Genomic DNA, 26,651 nt, shown 5'->3' with positions numbered 1-26,651 from the left:
TAATACAAGTGAAAACGCGATTAAATGCAGGCACTTTTTAATTTGAATTCCAATTAAGGAATGTCACTCAAGCCGTCGAGCCCCGGACTCCCAAGACAGGTTCAGTGCTCTTGAGGAGCACAAAAAAGTATTAGAATAATTAAGTGAGGTGCATTGGAATTCCTGTGGTTTCTCTATGACTTTTTACTGGTGTCCCCATGGTTGCGGTGCGGAAACCCCAACTTCCTTAACCCTCTCGAAGAGCAAAAGTGTGAGCACTCCAAGTAATTGTGGGTCAGTTTGGGAGGTGCAATATTTTGATACGATAGCCCGAACTAGGCCCGACCGACCACGTTGGTGATGTCATGGATTGCGTGCAACGGAGCCGTCATCAATGGCCGAGGACTCGGCTGGGGCAATTTTGTTGAAGAAGTTTTTGGCGCTTTTGGGCCACCATAAGAAATGGTCGTAACCCATAATCAGTGCGGTTTAATCGTGTTCCACCCGCGGGAAGCCGGAGCCCCTCCGACTCCTCCAGGACCTTCTCCAGCGCTGAAGGCATCTCTTTCTACTGGCCACATTGCTCCGCTGGCCTGCATTGATTTTTTTTCGTCCTAGTACACTCCATTCCATTACTGGGCTCTCGGGTTTTATGGTCCCTTCTAGTAGAACTTTCACTTTTTGATGTGCGTAAATTTGCATATTTGTCGGGCACTGTACCACCCCTTGCCTTCCCAAAAAAAAAAAACTTTGGGTGAGTAATGAATAACGTCCGACGACGATGACGCCGCCACTAATGAGTTTTTGGGTTTCGCCTTTAGATAGGTCAATGGAATCGTCATGTTTCATCAAAATTAAATGGGAATCCGGAGTTTTTTCGGGTTATAATATAGTCTATAGACTATATGTAGGTTGTTCACTGCCAGGTGTAGCGATGTGGTCTCGACGTGCTACTTGTTCGGGCCCAGTTAATAGCTCCATAAACAGGGTTTTATGTGCTTTGGGGCTGTTCATATGCATTTAGAGAGTTTCGTTCTACCGCTGTGTTGTTATTTTGTAATTATTGAATGCAATATAAGGCATATTCTTTGACTAATAAAGTCTAAACTGAAAAGTGCTTTGTCATATTTACTTTAGTGCATATTTAAAGTAAAGCAACGCATGAAACAGTTTTAAATATGGCTTGCATTGAGTTAAAAAATGAATTTAGAAACTAAAACACTAATTGTAAATTTAATAACCTTGCTAAGAACTCAGTTATAGTGTTTGCCCAGAGCGCAATTAAATATATATTTTTAAATTTATAGCTTATTGCCTTATTTCCCTTGTTAATCCTATATTTTTTTACTACCACATCGTACAGTTGCTTAATTATAATCCCCCCAAAGGACTCTTCGGCTTAGGCCATGACGTCTTAACCTAACCACGCATGAGTTATTATAATAAGTTCGTGAGCTTTAGCATTTCGCAGTTATTTTTATGTTTTCAGCCGCTCGGAGTTGTTTCTTTTCAGACCGGCCAACATGACATGCGAATTGGGCTGTTTGCTCTTGGGGGCAGACCTCACTGCGTATACGTAACGGCCAGCGGTCCGAGTCAAAGTCAGAGGCGAAGGCGAAGGCAGACCGAAAAATGTCCCCTAAAAGTGTCGCCTCGCTTGCTAAAATCAAGGTATGCATTAACAAATGAACTTGAAGCAATCCGCACACATATATGTACATATGTGAATACGTACGTATATTTGGCATGCATTTGCCTGCATTTAGCGGTCGAGTGGAATGGAGAATGATAAATTGGGAAAGTCATGGAAAGGTTATTTGGTCAAGTGTTGGCCCAGAGACAAGGCTATAACAAGTAGCCAGTATTGGCCATCGTCCTGCATGCAACTCTCGATGGCAGCAGTGTAAGTTGGCCTCCTCCGGACTTCGCCGAGGGCTCCTCCTTGGCCACCTTTTCGGGGTTGCTGGTGTGTGCATGTCGAGGAACGCACGAAAACAAACTTGCATGCGGGGCACAGTCTCTGCGCCCCTCCATGTGTGTGTGCAATTAGACGTGGCCATAATATGGAATTAAAGGACCTAAATTGGCATTTTTTCAAGAACCTAATGCGGAATGGGGCCGGACTCGCAGTAATAATCAGCAGAAATATGATGACCTCTAGGCATGAGTACACCGCGATGAGATTTCGTGAGAAAATTATATATCGCCGAGTTCGGCCCCTAGACGGAGAAATTCTACAGTTGCCGCACTAATTAATCATCAGTTAAGACCAAAAACATGACGCCCAGATTGTTGAAAGGGAATTAGTTCTTTAATTACAATCGCCTCTTGAAGGGACGAAGCTTTTACGCGGGAAAACCCCTAGGCGGTGCCTCCGATTCGCTGCAGTCTCTCTGATTTGGGTGAAAGATTTCGTGAGTTTTCTATATAATTTTCCTGCTCGTTTTCCGTTCCTGTGCTGTGCCCAAGAACATTTATCAATAATGTCAAGAAATAAATATCAGACTTTGCCGCATGGCGAATTAAATCGAGCTGCCGGCATGCCATCTCGCCTAAATAATAATTAAATAAATTTATTTTTACTTACAAGTATTTCAAGTTGTGTATTGCATAAATGACGCCGTTTCGTAGGATTTGCGTAAACGCTACTGTGGAATAAATCATCGTTAAGTCGCATTCATTAATGTCATCGTAAAGAGAGAGAAAATAAAATAAAAAATAAAGAAAAGATACATTTTTTTAATTACCGACGATGTAATGTAAAATATAACGTAACAATACTCGCAAAATAATATATGTAAAGTTGAAAAACAACTATAAGGCAATTACCTATATAAAATTTTAAATTAATTTCAAGACAGTTTAGACTTAAAATTAAGCTAAGCTACATTTATTCACGCTTTAATTCTTAAGAAACTAAACATAAGAAACCCTGTACATGATGATGCTTTCACACCCATGGTCCTTGAACCCGAAAAGAAACGTATCCTAATTACTTATATCCCACCGATATTTGTGTGAATATTTTCTGGAAAGCCCTTCCGTTCGCCATGTGCGTGTGCCAAATGAATTCGCTGCGATGGCGCGCGTTTAGTTAAGGGAAAATTGTTTATGCTGTCGCAGCGATTAAAACAATCGTTTATAAGGCGATCGCGGCGGCAGATAAGGAGCCTGCCTCCACGGAGCTTGACATTTTCCACAATCGGAAAAAGGGCCAAAAATAAACGAATGGAATTTGTGTAAGCAAATTGGGCAAATGTTTCATGTCAGAGCCGAGCTGTACCTAAGGTTCACTTTGACCTCAAGGTGTTCCTTTTTGAGGTAACATGCAGTTTGGAAGAGAAGAGGGGGCTAGGGGGGGGCTTGAGAGACAACGGCAGACATGGCCGAAAGTTCCGTATCCGCATCCGTTTTGTTTTCTGTTTTTTGGCTGTTCGATATATCCACCTAAATAGTGATTTGTGAAATTGGCCTGGGGGCGTGGCTTGCAACCTTTTTGGTGTGCGGATATTTTGCGATTTCAGTTGTGCTGCGAGTTGAAAGCTGAAAGTAGTAAGCAACAAGCAACCCACTCATCTGGGCACTTCCAGAAACGTAATTAGGGCCATGAACCACCACCCGGAGAAAACTAACACTGGACTACAAAAGAAAGTATTTTCTTTATGTTACTAGTTTAACATTAATTATTTGGTCAACTTAAGAGACTCAAAGGATAAAATCGTGTCATTGAAAGCTAAATATAGTTTTAAAATGTTTTGAGAGGTAATGCTTAGATATAACTAGCTTACTTAAACTTTGTCTAAATTAATTGCTAAAAAGATGTTAAGAAATGATATTTAAATGGGATATAAATTAGATACAACTACAATAATGTCACCCTGTAGCTCAGTGTTGTAGACAGCATGTAAGGGCGAGGGCGACGTGGAATAATGGCCAAAATAACTATTTGCCTTTGACTAACCAGTTTTTGTTGTTGTTTTTGGTGCGTGCTAATGTTACACTTTATTGTTGGAGCCAAAACTCTGCGGGCCCCAAAAAGAAGGCTATGCAATGGCTCTAATGCCTCCGTCATTATTACAGCACACACACACAGCACACCATCACACCGTAGGGCACGACGAGGACGAGACGAGGTCGCTGCTACCACCACCACTATCAACAAAAGCAACAACCACATATTACTGCACGAAGGCAAAGCCAAAGTTAAACAACTACCAACTACAGGTAAAAATCCATCTTCGTTAACCAAAACCCGCTCACGAAACGACGAGGCAGTTACAAGTGCGTCGGAGTCGCAGTCGGAGCTTGCTTACCATACAACAATATATGCCGAACCCATCCATCCAGCCCGCCCAAAAATTATACGGAGCCATCCAGCCGCTAGGCAAGTTCAAAATCTGCCCGCCTCCTCTCATCCAAGCGGAGCATTAATGTAGTGGAATATACCCTTCGCCGGCCCGGGGGATCTCTTAATTATGCATGCAGGCAGAGGCAGGTGACTTACTCTCCGCCTGGAATCGGATTTTATGGATGCCCTGGAATATGTGAAATTATTTAAGCTCATCTTGAGTTGGATAGTGCGTAAAAATAATTGTGTTTTTTTGTGCAAAACTCAAGATAGCTGAGATTGAGCCAAATTTCATGGATTTACTTGCTTCCAATTTGTATTTTGCCAAAATATCTGATAATTAAAACAAGTTCAATGACGTACTTAGACAAATTAATGTGCACAACTTAGAGAAAACTGATTATCTAGAATACACTTTTATCCATGTGTAATGAATATAATATCGTAAAATAAGTAATAAAGATTTTCCTTACTAGTTTCTAGTTAGTTTAGTTGGACAAATTGAAATAAATTCAATACAAATTCATAACTATACATTTTATTTATAATTCCCTCGGCAAAGAGTATCTAGGTAACGCCATGGACTTGGCTGACTTTTGGGAATGGGGTTCGCTTCTCTGATGAGCAGTTGCGGGGGGGCTTCGGGGGTGCTTCAAGGAAGACGATGGGCAGGTGCCAGGGTGTGAGCCTTACTGGGTATGTGTGTGTGTGTGTGGGTTGTCGGTGGCGATGGTGTGCGCGAGCGCCAAGTAGCCCAGCGAGTCAGCAGCGACGTCGCCCCAACTTAAGCTCCGTGTGCGCCGCGAATTCTTCACTTGCATTTCGAACGCGCAGGCGACTGGTTGGAGCTACCGTCTCAAGACCTCAAGACCTCGAGACCTCTAGACCTCGGGACCTCAGGACCCCATCGAGAAGGATACAAGCGAACCAAGTACCCCAAATACTCACACAGTTGAAGAGATTTCTGTCGGAGTGACGCCTTTCGTGCGGTTTTATTTTGCAACGGACTTTCTTTCCAAAACGGAAACAATTTCGGTGTGAAAATTTGCATAAAATTACCTTGCGAAACCAGTAAAGGAAAACAAAGACGTTAGGGAAACCGATTTAAAGCCTTTTGGGCAGTTCTCGAGCTTGCAAAGTGCGTGAGAAAGTCGTCGGTAATCCGCGTGAATTTTACATAACACCCGAATTACCATCGTCTCCGGGGAGACCAGCAGCGGCTCCATCTCTATCTTGGTCTCAAAATCTCGACCCGAAACCCGATTAATTTCCCAGCCAACACCCTCGCTCCACAATGCAGCCCCTGAAGCGCTTCACACAATGCGGCAGCCTGACCATGCTCTTCGGCATCTTCATCATCCTCTTCGGGGTCAGCTCCACGGCACTGACCACCTTCGGCAAGACCAACAACGGGCCGCCGCCCACGCACCTTCCAGTGGGTAAGCAAAGCCCTCGACCAGGTCCCCTTGGGGGTTGGCCATAAAAAATCAAATCGAAGTCCAGGTTGGCAAGGTCAAGAGCTGATTCTGACACTTTTACATTCACCATCAAAAATTTCACTACCTGAGAATTTGTAGGGGTTAATTATTCCGTGAAGCATGGCTACAGTTTTTGAATAAATTTTGAAAAAGAACTTGAAGACTTAAGGTACTTAATTTTATTTTATAAAATATATTATTTCACTTGAATTACTTGTTTATTTGTTAAGATGGACTCCCAAGACTTTACTTCTATTAATATTATGAATAATAATAAGTGTTTTACTGATTTATTAGTGCCTTCAATGATTTCAAGCCTTTTAATATAAAGTGTATAGTTTTCTTATCCGTATTACAAGTTCAATCATCAACAAATATTCGGAGTAGTAAAATATATTTATATAAATAGGAAAACTCTTCAAAAACTGTTTTTAAAAACAAAGTAAAAACAGAAGATAGCTGAAGGTTCACCATAAAGTATACTTAAGCAATCTCAATTAAGAACAAACATATTTTCAAGCTGTTGAAACATTAAATTAAGGCTTCTACGATAATTGTTTGAAAATACTTTAGTATTCAACTTTTAAATTAAACTTTCTAATAAGGCATACCAAATGATTTTATATAAACTTTAATCATATTTACTCAACTCTATTGAACATAAATAATCAAAGAACTCAAAATATTCGTTATTATCCATAATCAATCGCTAATTAAGACACTTTAATAGATGCTAATAGTATGAAAGGCATTAATTAAAGTTGACTTGAGCCAAACATTTGTCATTCGATTGACTTTGGAGCAACCGCCCACAGATAAATGGAATAATAATTATGGCAAAGAGCCAGCAATGAATTGAATGACACGACACAGAACACAGTACTAATACACAAATCGAGCATTGATCAAACAAGTCACTCAAGTGCAATGACAACCCACGCTCCACACAAATCAGGGACATTAGGAGTGGGCTCGGGCCTGGTAATAGGATTGTGATTGGAGTTGGCAAACAGGATTGTGTGCAGAGAGGCCGGCAAACCGATGATTTGTGTCGGCAGTGGGTCGGGTCAGGACCATGGTAGTCACACAATTAGCAGGCAATTAGTCAAACAAACTGATAGTCCAATTGTTTACTCTTGCCCCTACCCCCCACCTGCTGATTTGCCTTGTTATCCTTTTGCAGTGAAAGGACGCGAGTGCTCCGCCCATGATGACTGTACGGCGATAGATCGCACCAGCTGCGTCAAGGATCCGAACGACTACAAGTTGCGTTGCCTTTGCGGCGATGATACAGCTCCCGTGGGTGGCAATTGTCCGGATGTCTTAAAAGGTAATTATAAGCATTCCTTTTCTTATATTTTAATGCTAATAGAATATAAGGACTTTACTTACCACTCAACTTTCTACTTGTTGACCTCTTAATCGGTTCCATTAATATTTACTTTAAATGAACAAAGCAACTGTTTAGCAGCGCTTAGTTATATAGATATACAAGGAGTTTTAGGGATTTAAATATAAAATAAAAATCATAACAATTAATATACCAAGGAATTTATACATCAAGCTGTTAAATGTTTTAAACAACTCCACAAAAAGGTTTAGAAAACAAGTTTCTAGATACTGTTCCAAATTGTCTTGTTCTCTACACAACCAAGGATTTCTTTGTAGAATCCTTTCGCTAGATGCTGGAAATAGAACAGGCAACAAAACGTCAACTAATTGCTAAGACATGCACATTACATTTATTATTTAAGAGGCTCCGCTGCTTTCTTGGAGGCCTCCTCTGTGATGATGTGCCTCAAGTGGCAGCCAGGTGGATGAGTTGCAGGTGATGTGTCCAAGGCGCCGCCTAAATGAGAATTAAACAAAGCATCCATCCAGGTGGAGAATGCCGGGGCCCCCCTCAACCCGCTCCCTCTGCCCCGCTATTTGCGTTCTTATTTATTTAGTTTTCGTGCGCAATTCACACTTGTTCTCCTTGTGCTGCTCGCTCGGCGTCTTGGCTCCGCGGATCCTTGGGTCCTGCGCCCTCCATTGTTGCCCCGCCGGCAGGGCATACTCCAACGCGGCGTGAAAGGCTCTCGCTTTATGGCAGCGCAATGTCGATGTCGGATTTATGTTAGGATGTCGTGATTGCGACTGGGGGCCCAAACGAGACGGCCAAATGGGAAGCAAATGGTAATGGGAATCGCCATCGCCGCAGTGCCAATTTGTGACATGCACAGCCCCGAGAAAAGTGCCATATGCGACATTTGCATGCACATGTCCGGCCTCTAGAATCTTGCCGTCGGTATTACTCCCCAAGTGACAGATCCTCGTCCGGAGGATTAAGAGAAAGGGTGTGAGAGTTGTCAGGGTTTCTCGGTAGCCATCGATTAAGGAATGTGAAACTGCTATTTGGATTTGTGTATTTTTGATATGTTTTTCTTGTATCCTTGGCTGCTTATAGGCCTGCGTCACAAGTGCAACAGCAACAACGACTGCGAGGACGGAATGGTTTGCCAGTTCGAGAACAGCAACCGCACCATCGGCGTGTCCAAGTTCATGTCCAGCAAGACCAAGCTGTGCCTGTGCGACAACGATAACGGCTACGTGGAGGATATCCTGCACGACATCTGCAGCGGAGGTCCTGCCAAATAAACTTAATTTCTTATAATATTTGTTAATTTCCTTATCGAGGTTATATTATTTTATACAAAATATTATTTATTTGGTATTCTATTTCAAATTATTTTTGTATCTATCAATATTTGCAAAACTTTAGTTTGTTCTTCATATACAAAAAGCTGTTAATTTTGTTTACCTATATCAAAACTATATCAAAACTATTCAATACCTTAACATGTCTCTCCGACTTACAGCCAATCTGAATGCCCTGGTCAACATCCTGATGTCGATCTGTTCCCTGCTGGCGCCCTTCTTGGTGTCCGCCCAAATGCGAAAGCATTTCTAGGAGGCGACCCTAGCAGAAGGAGGAGGAGTAGGAGTTCGGAGTCGTAGTTTGGCGTTTATCTCCCCTAGTGATCCATCAAATGTGCCTCAGTGAAACCAACAGAAACCAAACATCATCAGCCCCAGCCCCTGTCCCCCTTGCATGTGAACAGAGCAGAAGAGGAAAGTCTTCGGAGAAATGGAGAAAACCCAATGCGGAAAGTAGGAAAGTTCAGTCGCCATTAGCCTAAAGGTCGTTCTATTGTATAAGTTTCATATATACCACCGTCAATTTTATTCGCTTCTCACGGAAAGTTGCGTTATATTTATACAACGATATACATAATTATATTATCTGATAAATGTTTTCTATAGATCCCCCCTCTCGACCTTAGTCAGTACCCCGTACACTAGTCAACCAGAATTAACTTTAGAGGAAACGTTTTGCACCATTTTATTGTAATTTTATATGTACGTGTGTCCAAGAATAATAAACGAGAATCCCCAAAAACGGAAATTATACATAACGATAGGCAAACTTATCTGCAGCACTGTGATTCAGATCGCTTGACATCGCAATTACAAATGTGAAACATTTTAATTTTTGTATGTATCCAACCTAAAATAGCTTTACGAGCTCACAGCCCACAATCAATACAGAACAAAATAATAATAATGAAATAAATAAAATATAATTAATTCATAATAAAGTAAGGTTCAAGGCCGTTGCACAAGGGATTTCTGATCACTGATTGCGTCACTCAGAAGCAGGCCTGGTTAAAGAACTTTATCCATTAAAACCGTTTTCTCTGTAGCTGGTATCTATATTATTTAATAAAACCCTTCGAAAATAAATAATATCTTGTATTTGGGAGTTTTATTATTTTATTTATTTTATTATTTATGTTCTCTTTGGGTGATTATATAGCTGTGCAAAGGCAAGTAGCATTGTTAGCGGCTTACACATTTTTACTTGCCTGGCTTATTTTAGATTTATTTAAATTATTGCATCGGTTTAAAAATTGGACCTTTAAATTGAATTTAATTTAATTGAAATTTTAAAATAAATTTATGATTAAACTCTAAACCAACTGAAAAAAGAATACAATTTTTCGGAACCTTTGAATAATTTATTTATATCATATTATTCTCTTATATTAAATAGAAACTCGAACACTATTAATATATTCCTAATTTAATTACAATGGCAAGAGATTAGTCGGATTACCATCCTTTTTTTTATTAAATTTTGTAACTATAGGGTTTTATTTTCTATATGGTATACATCGTATAGTCAAATAGTCGCCTACTGGAGGAGATGAGGATAATTAGTTAGTACGAGTTATTTTGTATTAATAGGATATATAACACACAATCCTCCGAACAATCAAAAAAGTTACTAGAAATAGGATTTGTTTTCCATCAGAAACTGACAGACATAAGGAAAGATTCAAATATTCAAATGTATTCAAATATTTTTGGATCCTAATATCTCATACATGTGTATCTTAGCTTAGCTAATGGGGGCTTAAAGATATTGGTTCTGGCAGTAATGTAATTATAGCTTTGATTTACTGCTAATTTGAAATGGTTCCCATTATATAATGCCTGGTTGTAAGACCAAAATCTTGCAAGAAGTAATTGACGTATGTAGATTGTTGGTAATAGTATTTATTTAAAATAGTTGAATTAAATCAATTGATAGATTAGGTTTAAATAGATGATGTATAAATATGCTCTATAATTACATATGAATTGGTAAGGAAATACGTACTTTTATTAACAATACTTTTGAATTTAGATTGTGGATCTATATTGCTTGACTATTTTCTGATACGTTTCCTCCCAGTTTATTGCATTTTTACAACGCTGAACTAATCGGTTATCTAACCTTTATCTATACTCCGGCTGTCGGGGTAAATGCGCGCGGCATTGATTATTAATAGATTGGTACAGATTTAATGCAGCATAATAGTTATCAATATGTTAACAAGTTGGCTATTTTGTAATGCCAACAGCTTTCGCCTGGCCCCATTCGAGGCGAGGTTTACTTTCAAATATCTTTGCCGAAAAGCGCGAGAGAAATGGGGAAACTGTGCGAAAGCTTTCCCCGCGCCAAAGCTCGGCTCTCGCCGTCGAAAGCAAACAGCGCCACGCTCCGCTCCCACGAACAATTGAACGATCGCTGCCGAGGAGCGGTGACAACTTTCGAGGGCTTTCCGGGCCCCGAGATCTGAACGGGCCGCAGTAACGCCTATTTACTTAACCGATCCGGCTGTGCGATCAGCCAACAGTTTGCCGGTGAAAAATCAAATCAAATCAAACATAAACCTCTGCGAGTCGCGTGTGTGCGCGTGTAAGAATCAACGTAAATCCGCAGAGATCTAAAAGTTTATGGCCTGCATTCGCCATTTGCATGCGAACTTGATTCGACTCTTGGAGTGGTGCCGCATAAATATTCATTGGAATCAAACATAGTTATTAGAACGCACAGACAATGAAGAACTGGCAACGAAAAAATTCAATTTGAGGTGTGCGACGCGCGCCAAAGTCAATGCGAATAAAATCACATTTCCGGTGGCACCGAATCGTTTTGGGCCAATTTCAATAGACAGCGACTGGCATTCCAGCTGTAATTGGGCTATTTGCGCCCACCCCCCCCAACCACACACACACACACCTACAAGGGTAAGCCACATTTTTCCGGGCTGACATCAGACCCAGATGACATCCAGCTATACATATGTACAACAGACAGCGGTGGATATTAAATGGGGCAAACAAACTGGACAAAACTGTTGGCAGTGAAAATTCCCATTGCAAGTGCCGTAAGTCTGAGTTTTAGCAGCTCTTTTGGCCACAAATCCATTGACGCAATTTGAACGGTCGATTAACGTTTAACACTAAACGATTACCAATTTGTTTATGACTACCTCAAAGCCAAGTCCCAATGCTAATTGGGTTCATAAAATGCCATAAAATGTGCTAATTTTATGATCTCCTCAATGAAGTGTCAATTAAATGAATCATTTTGGCTAAAATTCGCATCTCCAAGATGCTACGGCCCCGGATTAACTTTAATATTTTGAAGCTGTTTAAGAATAAATTCCATTACGAACTTGTAACTTGGCAATTGTTTTCAGTTAACAAGACATGCGATTTATGGCATGCGGCAGTGAGAATTCGTCGTTAGATTACGTGACGGAAACGCGGGAACGTGTTTAAAACAAAGGTTCCCTAAATGGGTGGGTTAGTTAATCCAAACACGGAGTTGCTGTCGGCGTTTAGCCCATATTAATTACTCAAGAAGAAGAACCTTCAGTTGCCGAATTTTAGGGAAGTTAGTTATCATTTTACATCAAATTCCTTAGATTGAGACCTGCTTGCTAATTACGAATTTATTCCTTAGTGTTGACTTTCACCTCTCAAAAATACTCTCGACTCTCGAAATATTCTCAAGTGCCTTGAGCTGATCCTATCGCGACCTGCGGCTTGAACTGGTTAAGTTCGGTTTGAATCACTTTAGATATACTATACAAGCGTCGTTGCATATCTTAAACAAAATCTAAAACGATCTCAATTTGAAGATATATGGATGGTTTTTATGATAAGATTCCGCACAGATTCCAGTTGTGGTTTCCTTTGATGCGTAATCGTCGAGGGAAACGCGTTTTGCATAAAAATCGCAAACTTATCAAAAAACTGCGCGCCATCAAATATAAACAATCGAGTTATAAATATTCAAAACAAATAAAAGCCGGTAGCAGTTTCCCCCTGTAGGACCAGATACACATAGATGAGGAAACTCGTTTTATGGGGCTCTAAATTTTAAAATTGTTTACCCTGCGATAAATCATCCATTCAGTCAAATAATTATGAACTAACGAGGGAATTGTAACTGTGTCTCCGTCTCCCAACAGGTTACTTAAGTTACTTCTGCTGAATTAGTTTGTTTTAGTTTTTGAGTATCATGAAATGCACATTCTCTGGCTGGCGAACCGAGTTTATAGCAAATATACTGCATGAAATCCAAATTCTGAGAACACCGAATATAAACAAGCTATTGTAAAGCCACGACATTGACTTGAACAATTGAGCCATTCATGAAAGGCAGAAGAGCCAAAAGAGAAACCTCAAATTAGTACACAATATTGGATTAGTTGTTAGCCCTGTTTTGTAGAAAAAATAACGTCCGTTCGAAGGTAAAAATGTACCGAAAAAGTAATAATTTAAGAAATGATTTCGATTACCTCATCCCCTATATAACTATTCCCGATCACGTTCTACAGTAAACATCTTTCTAATATCCTTCAAAATGTGTAACTGTAAGTATCCGCACCAATATGCAAATATAAATGCCTTTGTATATGGAGTAACATGTTGTATACGTGATTTTCTTGCGATAGTCTCACATTTTTCGCAAAAAACAAACCCTCTTGTGCTCTGTAAATACAGTTTTCGGATATATAGATATAGATAGGTATATATAGGAATTCAGCTACGACAGAAATCTAAAAACAAACCGAACGCATTTAATTAAAATGGGGGACAGTTCGTTGTTTTGTAGAAATTGTACGGCGATTGGCCACGCCCCGTGCGGTTCGTTACGCCCTTTGTGATGATTTGGAAGTCATGCGAAATATATTTCGCAATTGGCCCTGTAGCTCGAGCCGTAAAAAAGTCAAATGAAAAAACAAACAAACAAAACAGGTAACAAGTGGACGGACAGCAAAAACTGAACAGCGAAATGTAATTGATCAATTAATTGAACATTTGTGCTTCCTGTTGGCCATTTTGTGGGCTTATTAGCCAGATTGTGGAGTTTTTAGACACCAAATTTAAGGGAACATTGAGAAAGTCACGAGTATATCGGGGAATTATCGCTGCTAAAAAGTGTATGTTTACTTTTGCGAGTGCCCTTCGGGGAGGGAGAACACATTTCGGTGGCAAAGGTCACACACCTGTCGGGGTGCAAAGTTCAAACACGTGTGTGCCTCTGGGCGGTCAGCTGTATGTGTAATATTTAAGTGCGTATGAGCAAACTTTAATTAAATACAATTATTATTTCGACGAGGAAGTTTTAATTTGAAGGCAATTAGCTCAAGTCCAGTACAGACGATTCCAGTGGCGTCCAATTGACTTACACGCCCACAATTCGCTCAAACTCGCTCCCCGCCCACTTATCTTCCAAGTGTGAGGCTCTTAAATAGTTAAAAATAAACCAAAACAAAGGGAAATGCCTTTGGAAAGTGTATATATATAGAAAAGACTTTCACGGCGATATTTGCAAACGCCAGCTTGTTTGACATCATCCAAAATTAGCCCAAAGATTCGCCAGAAGGAGTGTCCCCTCCTCAGAGTAACAGTCAGTTCCTAAAAGATCAGATCATTGAAATGTGAATGAAACCAGTAACCGGCGTCTTGACGTATCTATATATTTTAATTTAAAAAAAAATGAATGTGTTGTTGCAAATAAACTATTTGCCACCTGACCGATAGTATTCAAGTCATTGGACTGCGTTTAGGAAACAAAATGCACAACAAAAAAGCCACAAAAAAAGCCCGAAAACATAAAGTGGTTTCGAAACGTGTAAGATAGTTAAAGCGATTGGGTACAGACCTGAGAGATACCCAGCAAAAAACCTTCTTCCTTAAATTAATTGAGAAAGAATATGTTTTAATTTACATTCCTAAAAGGAATTCGAACTAAGAAGTTTTTGTTTGTATTTATTTATATATAGAGTACTTTATAAACTTTTATTGCTGTTTTTCTACCTCTTTTAAAATAAGATAAATTTGTAAAGTATTTATCCCCCAAATATATAGTGCTTTAAAATTGTTTTTCGGGTTAGTCCATTAAAACAATTCGTTAGGCCTAATAGACCCTTTCAAACAGTGAGTATTAATAACGAAACCGCCTGCTTCTCCGTCTTTGAACTTGGCCAGGCTATAAAGACAGTGATATTTATGGCCTTTTATCATAAACAGCCCGTTTCAATTAATTTAAATATTTCCATTTGTCACAGTATCAGCTGTCTAGGAAGCTTTTTGGCGAAGTTTTGCTTGAATTTAAATGTTCATCTCGAATTCCAAGTGCAATGCTTCTGAAAAAAGTCAAAAGTAAATTAGCAAGTTTATATCTATTAAGCGAACTGTGACGGTTGCATAGAAAGTTTCGATCTGAAACTAAATAAAAATACACGTTTTTCTCATATAGCATGTGACAACACTTTGAATGCATTTCGGCTCGGGAATCACACAGTTTTCGTGCATTTACAAACCCATCTTGCACAGAATTAACGTTAACGCTTAACTTATGACTCGAATTTCCATCGGAAACCTATTCGACCCCAAGCTGTCACTAAGCCGTGCATTTAAATATTTATTTATCCATGACATTTTTTGGTATCGCCTTTTGTTTGCCTAGCCTGGGGTCTTCGCTTATATAGTGTCAAGTTCATATCTCTGAAATATTCAGAATACTCGACGCAACTATTTCTGCGGCAAGCTTAGCTTAGATTTCGTGTGATTGTTTATGGTTTATTTGAGTGTCTGGAAGGCTTAGCAATGTGGAGACTAATCAATATATCTGAAAATTCCTTAAAATAGTAAACTCAATAATATTTTTGGAAATTACAAAATAAAAACTAATAAAAGAAGTATTTCTGAAATTTGTCACTTCTGGACATTTAAAAAGTTGACAAAAAGGTGATTAAGAAATTAAATTATATTTGTAATTTCAATGACTCCCAAACAAAGGATGATTTAATACAAATATGCAGTGCCACTTTCAATGAAGATGAAAAGCAAATCAAAGCCAGAGAGTATTGCTCTTCTTGAGAATATATCTACAGGTTTCCCATATGCACGGCTTGAACTACTGCACTCGGTCACGCTCTTAGAGAGTGATTTCGTCTGCAGCAGAGTGGTCCAGTTCAATCTGGTTTGGGTCAGCCAGAGGTCTTAGCTCATTACCTGGCCAAAGACGGCGTCGTAAGAGGTGAAAAACCCCCTACTGGAATGGTCTCGAAGACAAAGGAAAAGATACCTGTACCTGTTCCTTTTAATAAGTGGAAAAATTTCGTCAGGAAAGTCCCAAAAATGTAGGGTCCATAATTCGGGTATTTTTTGTGGACTCCCCCGCTCAGAGTTCTGGGTAACTTTCCATTCCAGTTATTCAGAGGTATATCGGTGGAGAAATAATAATAACAAGCAGCAAAAACTGTTGACCGCTCTCACGTGTTGGTCGAATGCTTTCAAAACAAAAAGTGCCGAGCCAGGCAAATAATTATGGACTAATACGAAAAGAATTTACAACTTCCTTTCCTTTCTTCTCCCCGATCAGCGAAAATCCGAAATCGGAGACACAAGCAGCACTAAGTGCTTCGAAAAGGGAACGAATCACGCAATGGGAACTCATCACTTCTGTCTTTATCCATTTCCCCCAGGCTCGATTATCAGTTCAGCCAGCTAGGTTCCCCTAGACAAGACAACAACAATAATGTCGGGCCCAAAACTGAGGCTCGCCGACGACTCGATATACTACGGGAAACAACAATGACGAAGACGCCGAACAACAATAACACAGCGGAGCGTCAACAAAGTTTTGATTTTTATAAAAGACAAGGTTCGCATCAAGTACAAAACAGTTTCGTTCGAAACGCTGCCGTGTGAAGAGCACACCGACCAGAACCGAGCGGGCGAGCGTCGAGCATCTTTCAGATACTTTCTACCTACCTACTTGCTACCTAGCATCTAGCCGTACAGACTAAATAGATGCATCTACGACCATACGCGAGTGTCTGCAGTATATCTAGTGTCACCTGGTGTCACCCCGGCAGCAACTGTTATACGGGGAACCCCAATTAACCTGAATTTCGATCGCAGTGTTTTTATTTATTTTTGTATCCGAACGCGGACCAAAGATGAAGTCAAATCCGGCCTCGGATCATGTGTACTTCAACGACGGCTTCAAGTGCTCAACGATCAGCATCAGTACCAATCTCACGGATCAGAATGGCAGTGGCAACAGCGTGGGCTCCCAAGGATCCAAGGAGTTCATTCGTAAGTCTAATTAACAACAACTCTGACAGCATTTGAATAGGGCCAGTGAGCTAAGACCAAGGTCTCGACATTTTTTTTAAATGTATTCGGTATATTTGTTTCATTTTGACAAGTTGAAAACACATTTATTTCCTTTGACCAATTTAAAATGAGGTTGAAAGTCTTAAACTATTGACAGTAACTGATATATTATATCTCGTAAATTCTAGACTAGTATTAAAGAGTTTTTTTTTATTAATTGTGTTAGTTTGAGTCTTATATAAATTGCATCCTCCGGTATAAAGATAATTTTAACAGTGTAGCGAATATAAATTATTAGCAATTTGATTTATTAGTACATTTTTTTTTCGCAAATTACCATTAAATTATTGGAGGGGCTTGAATGGCTTAAACGAATGCACCCATTAACTATAAATTGGAGAATTGTAAAATCAAATTAGAACTGCTTTAATGGTTTTTCAGAATCACGAAAGGCAACTATCGAATTTGCAACATTAGCTCAACAAACAATTTATTACGCAACAAAGTACCTGGCAAGCTTTTTTATTTATTTCGAAATTTTCACCACAAATTGCTGTTGATTTCATAATTAGTTCCTAGCTTACGTGCAATTAAATTAGTTAACTGGAATTCAGCCAATTTTTCCGACTTCTCATCGAATTGGAAGTGAAAACGCAGCATCAAGTATACGCCCCGTGCCTTCCACTCAGAGATAAATGCAATTGTTTTCCACGTTTTCTCAGCCGTTAAGCTACACCAGGCCTTGGCAATGAAATTCGTTTAGATCATGGAAAGCCTCAGAACAAAAAAAAAAAAATAATAAAAACGCAAGCAATTACAATACCAGAAAGCAAACAGAAATCCAACTGTCTGAGCTCGGCCCAAAGGGGGAATTGGGAGTGGGAAAGGCAGCAGATGGAGCGTGGTGCTAGCTAGTACGTGATTATGATTATGATTATGAATCAGAAGCGAACTTAAAACCAAGTAGTGCCGCTATCGCGCAGCTCATTAAACTCACTTTTCCGGCATCTCTGACCAATTTCTGCGCTTTCGTTTCGACCTTTCCAGTGACCGAGGACGGCAAGAAGGTGAAGCCACCGCTGAGCACGCTTGGCTGCACCCGGAGCTGGCTGCAGGACTGTAGCCGGCGCACCTTCAACCGCAAGACCCTGCACAAGCGCCTGCCCATCGTCAGCTGGCTGCCACGTTATAACAGCCAGGATGCAGTGGGCGACCTAGTCGCGGGCATAACCGTGGGTCTTACCGTCATTCCACAGGCGCTGGCCTATGCGGGCATCGCAGGGTTACCCGTTGCTGTAAGTAAAAACACTATGAATAAAATAGATCATAAAATCCTAATCCTAATGTTTGTTATCTCCATTTTAGTATGGTCTATATGGCTCTTTTGTGGGCTGCTTCGTATATATCTTTTTGGGCAGCTGCAAGGATGTGCCAATGGGTCCTTCGGCTATTGTGGCGCTGCTTACATACCAAGCTGCCCAGGGATCGTGGCAGAAGTCCGTCCTTCTCTGCCTTCTCAGCGGAATAGTGGAGCTGCTAATGGGTCTGTTCGGGCTGGGATTTCTCATAGACTTTGTGTCGGGTCCAGTCTCCTCGGGCTTCACCTCCGCCGTCTCTCTCATCATCCTCACCTCGCAAATCCAAAGCGTGCTGGGAATCACGGCCAAGGGTAACACCTTCGTAGAGATCTGGACACAGGTCTTCCACAACATTGAGCACACGCGGGCGGGAGACACGGTCCTCGGACTTACCTGTATTGTGGTGCTGTTGCTCATGCGCAGCCTCTCCTCCTGCCGCATTGGACCAGCGAGTGACGAAGAGTGCTCCGCTTTCCAGCGGGCGGTTAACAAGATTCTGTGGATCGTAGGAACCGCTCGCAACGCCATCCTGGTGGTCGTGTGCTGTGCCATGGGTTACATGCTCCACAGCGAGGAGCACGGTGCCCCCTTCAGAGTTGTGGGGGATATTCCACCTGGTCTGCCCAGTCTGCAGTTGCCGCCCACCTCGCTGAGTCCCAATGAGACGAGCAATGGCGTCGCCCAGGGATTCGTGGAGATGGTGCACAGTATGGGCTCCGGCCTAGTGGTGATTCCCCTGATCTCACTAATGGAAAACATTGCCATTTGTAAGGCCTTCGGTGAGTGAGAAAATCCTCTTAGCTATTTGCTTTGCCCGGCTGATAGACAATTTTTTCAGCCAACGGTAAGCCGGTGGATGCCTCCCAGGAGCTGATCGCCATTGGAACAGCCAACATCTTCAACTCCTTTGTCCAGGCTTTCCCAGGAACTGGAGCCTTGAGTCGAGGAGCAGTGAACAACGCCAGCGGAGTCCGAACGCCCCTGAGCAACATTTACTCGGGTGGTCTGGTGATGATCGCACTTGTATTCCTTACCCCCTACTTCTACTTTATTCCCCGGCCCACACTTGCCGCCATCATCATAGCCGCAGTGGTGTTCATGATTGAGGTCAGGGTGGTCAAGCCCATGTGGAGATCGAAGAGTAAGAACTTAAAACAAGTCAAGTTTAAAGCAAATCTAATGTAAATTCAATGTAATATTTCAGGAAGTGATCTCGTGCCTGGAGTGGGAACATTCGTAGCCTGTCTGGTCTTACCTCTGGAGTGGGGCATTCTAATCGGTGTTGGACTAAACGTCATCTTCATTCTGTACCATGCGGCGCGTCCCAAGCTCACTACCGAACTGCTGACAACACAGTCAGGCGTGGAGTACTCCATGATCACCCCAGACCGCTGCCTCATCTTTCCATCGGTGGATTATGTGAGGAATCTGGTAAACAAGCAGTCCATGCGCCAAAATCTGCCAGTGGTCATCGATGCCTCCCATGTGTATGGAGCCGATTTCACGACAGCGACGGTTATTGACTCTCTGATCACTGACTTTAACCAGCGGGGGCAGCTGCTCTTCTTCTACAACCTGAAGCCCAGCATTTGCGCCATATTCGAGCAGGTGTCGGCGGCCCAGTTTGTGGTCTACTACCAAGAACAGCAGCTAGACGAGCTGCTGAAGGAGCGGCAATACGTACAGAAACGCCTGGAGACGGCATGAGGCATGAACTCCACCTGAATACGTGATACTTCATGATTAGACTAAGTGTTTGCTTTAGTTATTTATGTATTTGTAAGTGTTTATTATTAGACAGAACCCAAACACTATTAGAAATAAGTTTATTTCGGACTTATTGAATAATATAGAATAATTACCTTAATTCAAAAAAGTTTGTTCTAAAAAAATGCAAACAAATTTATTATTCATTGGTTATTTTGGGTTTTATAAAATAGAATGGGATTAATAGCAAGAGATTTACATATTTTTTACAAGACTTTTTATAATCTTAATTACTTGAGAACATTTTCTGCAATTTTTTTCCAGGCTAGAGGTCAAGTCGGCTTTTTATAAAAGTTGTATTCAAAAAATAACTTTTGCCGATTTTCGTGGTCTGATCATTTTTTACCGCCAATAAAACGACCATAACCACAGCTGCTACTAAGGACCTAAAGTCGTTCCTTTGAATTCATAAAAGTCGATGCCAGTGATTCTAACAACCTCTTTTATTTTACAACGTTTTATTCTTTTAACGTTTTTTTTTTGTTTCAAAATGTACATTGAGAAATCGAGTAAAAATATCGATTTCTAGTGCAGTAAGATTTGGCAACTGTCCAACGTTCCACAACACTAAAGCAGTTCAGAACAACAGAACAACATCGATACACCATGAATGGAAAATTGTAAATAAATCACTTTATTTTTTTTTTATTTATTATCTTAATTTAAAGAGTGCAAAAATTAATTGGAACGTAAAAAAAAATAAATTATTATTATCATTAACGATTACAACAAAAAAAAATCACATATCATTTGATGTTTACCATGTGTCTTAATGCTATAGAGTATAATCGATATGAAATGAATAAAAATATTCGTTTTTTAAGCGAGCAAAAATATTAAATTGTTGATAGTCTAAAAAAAATTATGTTTTAAAATTATGATTTTTGAACATCGATAGTATCGATAGCACTAATCCACGGAAATAAAGTTGAAAAGTTTTCACATCTCTATCTTATTTCACGTGTAGCGGCTAGTTTTTGTTTTTCTTGAATTTGCTTAAACTATTTTAAAATGAAACGCCTGAGTGACGAACGTGCCAAGATCCTGTTCGAGAAGCTTTCCAAATAGTGAGTATTACACTAGATTCTTCGGTGCATCGCTTATATGGTTGTTTTTAGTATTGGTACAAATGTGAAGCAATTGATTGATCGGCCTGATGGAACCTACTGCTTTCGCGAGCACAAGGATCGTGTTTACTACGTGTCGGAGCGCATCCTGAAGCTGAGCGAATGTTTCGGCTACAAGCAGCTAGTGTGCGTAGGCACTTGCTTTGGAAAGTTCTCCAAGACGAACAAGCTAAAGTTCCAAATCACAGCCCTAAATTACCTGGCCCCCTACGCGCAGTACAAGGTGTGGGTGAAGTCCTCGTTCGAGCAGCAGTTCCTGTACGGCAACCATATCCCCAAGACTGGTCTGGGTCGCATCACGGAAAACGCCGCACAGTACCAGGGCGTAGTGGTGTACTCGATGAACGATCTGCCTCTCGGATTTGGCGTCCTGGCCCGCTCTACCACAGACTGCAAGACCGCCGATCCCCTGACCACTGTTTGCTTTCACCAATCGGACATAGGCGAGTACATTCGCACCGAAGACACGCTGTTTTAGAACCGTATATTTTAAGTGCTCTAGTGTTACATGTTTTTCTAACCATGTTTAGGTAAATTAAAATTCTACAGAAAAATTGATTTAGTTTGTGTTTTTGATATGGAGGTACATAGACGAGTTTTATATCAGCTTATTTTAAATCATTAGTTCCGGTTATCATTGATTTTGAATAATTATCACTTATGTTAAGATGTTACGTTGTTTGATGTTCACATACGTTGTTTGAATTTTATGGTATAATTTTGTCAATTTGGCTATTTTCATCTGTAGAACTACGGCCACACTGGTAGTAAAATGTTTTTGTTTTAGCGAGCATTTATTGCCTTTCTTTTTGCCGAAATCTTGGAAAACTAAGCGAAGATAAGAACAAGGCTAGCAAAGGGTCTTCCGATGGAAAAGCGTTTAAGTGCGGCTGTGATATGGCTGCTCATGCTTGTGCACGGCGCCTATGTGGGTAAGGAATCGAAGCAGAACCGAACCCAGACATCTGGCGGTGCCTGCAATTGCTGACTGTGATTTGCTGAAACTCCCTCGCCCACTCCCCTTGGACGGAGAAATCCAATTCGCACATGCTGAGTCACCTAAGCCGTTCTTGTTTTTACCCGTAGCTCAAGGCGAACGGACGCGCGATAAGATGTACAAGCCCATTCTGGGAGCTAGCTGTTTCCGACGACTAAACGGCACCCACCAGACCGGCTGCTCATGTGAGTGCTTGACGGAAAATGTCCTCACAAAAAGTGTTTAATCTTAGTCTCCCACAGCCACTTATTCCGGCTCCGTGGGCGTGCTGCATCGGATCAATGTGGAGGCTGACTTGGATTTCCTGCTCGCCAGTCCCCCATCGCCACCGTACGCTCCGCTGATACCTCCGCACTTGTTCACCCGCTACAACCTGATGCGACTGAAAATGGCCGGACCGCAAAACATCTCGGTGGTGCTGCTGATCAACAAGCCGGACAAGATGAAACAGTTCTCCCACGAGCTCAATTGTCCCAACCAGTACAGCGGAATCAACAGCAGCAGCAGCGAGACCTGCGATGCCAGCAATCCGGCCAAAAACTGGAATCCCTGGGGCACTGGTCTCCTGCACGAGGACTTCCCCTTTCCTATTTACTACATCGCCGATCCCGACGAGATCAAGAAGCTGGAGACGTGCTTTGAAAAGTTCAACAACAAAAACTACGAGACGCACGCCCTGCGTAGTCTTTGCGCCGTGGAGGTCAAATCCTTCATGTCTGCCGCCGTCAACACTGAGGTGTGCATGCGGCGCACCAATTTTATCAACAACTTGGGTGGCAGCAAGTACTGCGATCCACTCGAGGGACGCAATGTGTATGCCACTGTGTACCCACGGGAGCCTCTAATCGATGGCGGTGTCGAAGTTATCAGGACGAACGAAAAATTTATAATGGTTACTTGCCGGTTGGACACGGTTAGCATGTTTGATGGAGTTGGTAAGCATGGGCTTATCCATTCCAATCCCTATATACACTTATTCTTTATTCTTTTCTTTTTTTTAGGTCTTGGAGCAATGGATTCCCTAATGGGGCTCGCCGTTTTTACGCAGGTGGCGAATCTTCTACGGCAACTGCTTCCGCCTCAGAGCTCGCTTCCCGAATCCCGCCGAAATGTTCTCTTTGTGACTTTTAATGGAGAATCATACGACTATATCGGGTCACAGAGGTTTGTCTACGATATGGAGAAACTCGAGTTCCCCCCAGAGTCTGCACGCAGCTATCCGATTGCTTTTGACAATATAGAGTTCATGCTGGACATTGGTACGTTGGATGACATAGCTAACATCAAGCTGCATGCCTTGAGAGGATCAGACCATGCGCAGAAACTGCTGGCGCAGCTAAACAACTATGCCAAAACACCACGCTACGGTTTCAACCTAAACATACAGTCGGAGATTAGCGCCCACATACCGCCCACCTCGGCGCAGTCTTTCCTGCGGCGAGATCCAAAGTTTCCCGCCCTCATTTTGAACGCCCGGCCAACAAACAAATATTATCATTCCATTTACGATGATGCGGACAATGTAGACTTTACCTATGCCAACTCAAGCCAGGATTTCACTCAATTAGCGGACGTGAGCGACTTTAAGGGGTTGAAAGCTGATTCCCTGCAGATGAAAGTGCGCAACATATCTTCAATTGTGGCATTGGCGCTCTACCAAACGCTTACTGGCAAGGAATACACAGGCACCAAGGTGGCCAATCCATTGCTGGCCGACGAACTTCTTTATTGTTTCCTCCAGTCGGCAGACTGTCCGCTTTTCAAGGCCTCGTCATATCCTGGAAGTCCCAACGGGTTGCAGTTACCTCCGATGCGGTGAGTGTGTGAGCTGCAAGAAAGGAATTACGCAAAATTAATGCAATATTACTATTGTTTACCATTACAGCTATATAAGCGTTTTGGGCGGATCTCAGGAGTCATCTGGCTGGACGTATCGTGTTCTAGGTTACCTGCTGTCGCAGCCTCAGCCAAATATTCACAAAGATAACTGTACCAAATTGCCGCTGCACTATTTTGCCGGTTATAACAACGTCGGCGAATGCCGTCTTACGACCCAGAACTACAGCTACGCCTTAAGTCCGGCTTTTCTTATTGATGGTAAGCCTTAACCTTTTTCCATCTTTTAAACTTATTTTAAATTTCGCGATTTTACTAGATTATGATTGGAGCTCAGGCCAATACTCCACATGGACCGAGTCCACCTGGTCCCAGTTCAGTGCACGCATCTTCCTGCGTCCGTCCAATGTGCACCAGATCACAACACTCAGCATCGGCATAGTGGTGCTCATCGTATCCTTCTGTTTGGTGTACATAATTAGCTCACGTTCGGAAGTCCTCTTCGAGGACTTGCCAGCTAGCAATGCCGCGTAAGTCAGCATTTGCTCATCATCCGTTTTATTGGGAAACCCATTGTCACCATCCTTTTGTCATATTCAGATCATAGTGAATTCTTTTTGGTTTTCTTGTAATATTTATTTGAGATTTATTGTTTTTAGATTATTTGGTTGATGAAGTTACAACTGCTGCAGCGGAGCCATCATCATCGTGTTCAGCTCGTGTTCATTCCACAAAACTTTGCATGCATGCGCGTTAACTGTTTTCGAAGTAGTTAGTTTCCTAGAGTTCCCATTTATTGCTCTCTGATATACATATGTGTGCCCTTTTAGGTTGCCGCCGCCGACGGCCTGTTAGTCAGTGGACTTCCTCAAGAAAATCTAAACAAATGCCAGGAAATTATCTAAACAAAGACACTAAAATGATATTCTAATTCGTAATTTAAGCCATTAAGCAAACGTTTATTTATATGTATTTTTGTATTTTAAACAAGTGAATTAGCCTCTAGCGACTATGTTGTATCATATATAATAGATATTTAACCAATTGCGACAAAATCAGTACTCTCTTGCGCAAGAAATTCGTTCGGTTTACTTGTTCCGGCCTCCCGCCCGTTTCGCAGTGTACATAGAGATAAACGAAAATTATAATGGAACCTCTAATAATGCCAAGGAAGAGATGTCTGTACAAATATTGTGACAAGAACTGCTATATGTAAATCCTAAAACAATGGAAATATTTATACCTTCTGCATCTTTTGCGATACTGAACTTAATGATCTGAAATCATCACTTCATAGAAGACAAATAATTATTATGATAACGACTTTAAATTATACATATATATGTTTAATAAATTTTGATAAGGTGTAAACCATGTATTTCACTGCCATATATGCGTTCAGTTTTCCATTCACAGCTGTCGGTTACACAAGTCCATCTTTACTCCAGTAATTCGAAGCTTTGTACTACTTTGGTACAATACAAAATCCGGCTCAAAAATTTAGGTTAACAAACCCTGTTGACGCAAATTGACAATGGAGTCGGCTATAACGCCTGCGGATTGTTTCAAATAGCCGCCACTAAGTAGCATGACCACTGGTATTCGCAACGCCCGGAACGTGCTAAATACCAACCTATCCCGCTCCATGACCCCCTCCGCCGAGATGGCCAAGTTACCAAGAGGATCTCCCTTGAGCACATCGGTGCCCGCATTATAGACGACAACATCCGGACGGAACTCGCCCAATGACTGCATTAAACAGCGTCGCAGCTGTCTCAGGTAGTAAGCATCCTCTGTGTGGTTGCGCAACTCCACCGCACAGCGAATGCTCTCCTTGGCTACATGGTCCCGCGGATAGACGAACGCGTTGTACATGTCCAGAATGTAGACGGCGGCCACGTTGCAAAAGTCACGCTCGTGCCCGTTGCCCTGATGAGCGTCCAGGTCAACAATCATGATGCGGCGCACACGGAATGGTTCTTGTTCGAACAGCCGGACGATGAGGAGAGAGATATCTGCATAAGGACAGAATCCGCCACCTCTGGTCGAGCAGCAGTGATGAAATCCGCCGCCGAGGTTGATGGCCCATCCGTAGTCTAGGGCCAGCTTGCCGGCGAGAATTGAACCGGCCGCCTGAAAACGCATCGGTCGGAGATAGGCCCGCTGGATGTAGCGATTGGGAACGAAGGCCATGATCGGAACCTCGGCAATGCAGGCCACATTCATGCTCCATTTGAGCGATTTCAGATAGTCCCTAGTGTGTATGCGGCGGAGCTGGTCCTTGCTCAGCTCCTTGGGCTCGTAGAAGCTACCGTCGTCCAGCTGGAGCTCGGCGCACAGGAACTGTGACAAAATCGGCGCTACATTGCGTGGCGTTGAAGGACACTGGATACATACACACCTGCTGTATGTGCTTGCCCTTGGCCGCATCGAAGGGGTGCAGGCGTTCAAGGCCAGCGAACCGCACTGCATACTCCCTGGAGTAGACGATGGGCAGCTTGCTATCGGAGCGGGCGTCATCCCGCTTCACCCAAACCACCTCCTCGGACTCTGCAACCTCCTCGTGATGCACACGCTCCGTCAGGCGCTTCATGTTTTCCCCAATTAAGGCCTAAATGACGAGTGGATTACATCCGTTCGACACCAGTTGAACCTCCTACGCAGCACGAAAATGCAATTCCGAGACATTCCGGGTTGGAAAAATCAGCTGTTTGTCGGCAAAAAGCTTTCATTAAAACACTTGAG

The 26,651-nt window shown here is 41.9% G+C and overlaps 5 protein-coding genes and 1 long non-coding RNA gene across 11 annotated transcripts; 5 read left to right on the top strand and 1 right to left on the bottom strand.

The window, feature by feature from the left end:
• The first annotated feature begins 3,758 nt into the window (after window positions 1–3,758).
• Window positions 3,759–4,856, top strand: LOC147644134 (uncharacterized). Its single transcript, XR_015271045.1, has 2 exons — window positions 3,759–4,203; window positions 4,327–4,856. It is a non-coding gene; the product is annotated as an uncharacterized LOC147644134 (long non-coding RNA).
• A 247-nt stretch (window positions 4,857–5,103) lies between these two features.
• On the top strand, window positions 5,104–9,591 carry sosie (oogenesis-related protein sosie). The gene is made up of 4 exons (XM_020957292.2): window positions 5,104–5,766; window positions 6,989–7,135; window positions 8,255–8,431; window positions 8,667–9,591. The coding sequence occupies exons 1-4, from the start codon at window positions 5,622–5,624 to the stop codon at window positions 8,756–8,758; spliced, it is 561 nt and encodes a 186-aa protein (XP_020812951.1). The 5' UTR covers window positions 5,104–5,621; the 3' UTR covers window positions 8,759–9,591.
• A 1,389-nt stretch (window positions 9,592–10,980) lies between these two features.
• Window positions 10,981–20,081, top strand: Esp (Epidermal stripes and patches). 3 transcript variants are annotated; one of them, XM_020957245.2, is made up of 6 exons: window positions 10,981–11,424; window positions 16,624–16,800; window positions 17,869–18,116; window positions 18,187–18,958; window positions 19,018–19,320; window positions 19,384–20,081. In XM_020957245.2, the coding sequence occupies exons 2-6, from the start codon at window positions 16,662–16,664 to the stop codon at window positions 19,884–19,886; spliced, it is 1,965 nt and encodes a 654-aa protein (XP_020812904.2). In that variant the 5' UTR covers window positions 10,981–11,424; window positions 16,624–16,661; the 3' UTR covers window positions 19,887–20,081. The 3 variants fall into 3 exon arrangements, with proteins under 3 accessions (XP_020812904.2, XP_020812902.2, XP_020812903.2); XM_020957243.2 differs by having other exon boundaries at window positions 10,983–11,564; window positions 16,185–16,800; XM_020957244.2 differs by having other exon boundaries at window positions 11,039–11,424; window positions 16,185–16,800.
• A 767-nt stretch (window positions 20,082–20,848) lies between these two features.
• Window positions 20,849–21,631, top strand: LOC110187901 (60S ribosome subunit biogenesis protein NIP7 homolog). Its single transcript, XM_020957399.2, has 2 exons — window positions 20,849–21,013; window positions 21,065–21,631. Exons 1-2 carry the CDS (start codon window positions 20,958–20,960, stop codon window positions 21,549–21,551), a joined length of 543 nt encoding a protein of 180 aa, XP_020813058.1. The 5' UTR covers window positions 20,849–20,957; the 3' UTR covers window positions 21,552–21,631.
• Window positions 21,632–21,785: 154 nt separating this feature from the next.
• On the top strand, window positions 21,786–25,277 carry Nct (Nicastrin). Of its 3 annotated transcripts, XR_015270998.1 has the most exons (8): window positions 21,786–22,005; window positions 22,160–22,255; window positions 22,313–23,005; window positions 23,072–23,885; window positions 23,956–24,167; window positions 24,226–24,436; window positions 24,566–24,677; window positions 24,737–25,277. XR_015270998.1 is itself a non-coding variant. In XM_086829914.1 (7 exons), the coding sequence occupies exons 1-7, from the start codon at window positions 21,942–21,944 to the stop codon at window positions 24,759–24,761; spliced, it is 2,115 nt and encodes a 704-aa protein (XP_086686040.1). In that variant the 5' UTR covers window positions 21,786–21,941; the 3' UTR covers window positions 24,762–25,277. The 3 variants fall into 3 exon arrangements, 2 of the variants coding, with proteins under 2 accessions (XP_086686040.1, XP_020812952.2); XM_086829914.1 differs by lacking the exon at window positions 24,566–24,677; XM_020957293.2 differs by having other exon boundaries at window positions 24,566–25,277.
• On the bottom strand, window positions 24,842–26,644 carry HDAC11 (Histone deacetylase 11). 2 transcript variants are annotated; one of them, XM_020957294.2, is made up of 2 exons: window positions 26,308–26,644; window positions 24,842–26,249 (listed from the first exon to the last, which is right to left on the bottom strand). In XM_020957294.2, the coding sequence occupies exons 1-2, from the start codon at window positions 26,497–26,499 to the stop codon at window positions 25,407–25,409; spliced, it is 1,035 nt and encodes a 344-aa protein (XP_020812953.2). In that variant the 5' UTR covers window positions 26,500–26,644; the 3' UTR covers window positions 24,842–25,406. The 2 variants fall into 2 exon arrangements, with proteins under 2 accessions (XP_020812953.2, XP_086686041.1); XM_086829915.1 differs by having other exon boundaries at window positions 24,842–26,266; window positions 26,308–26,619.
• Window positions 26,645–26,651: the final 7 nt, after the last annotated feature.

Source organism: Drosophila serrata, unplaced genomic scaffold, assembly GCF_035046125.1.
Source record: "Drosophila serrata isolate PLE 108 unplaced genomic scaffold, ASM3504612v1 contig_228, whole genome shotgun sequence".
Lineage (NCBI taxonomy): Eukaryota > Metazoa > Arthropoda > Insecta > Diptera > Drosophilidae > Drosophila > Drosophila serrata.
This window is presented reverse-complemented; position numbering and strand designations above follow the sequence as displayed.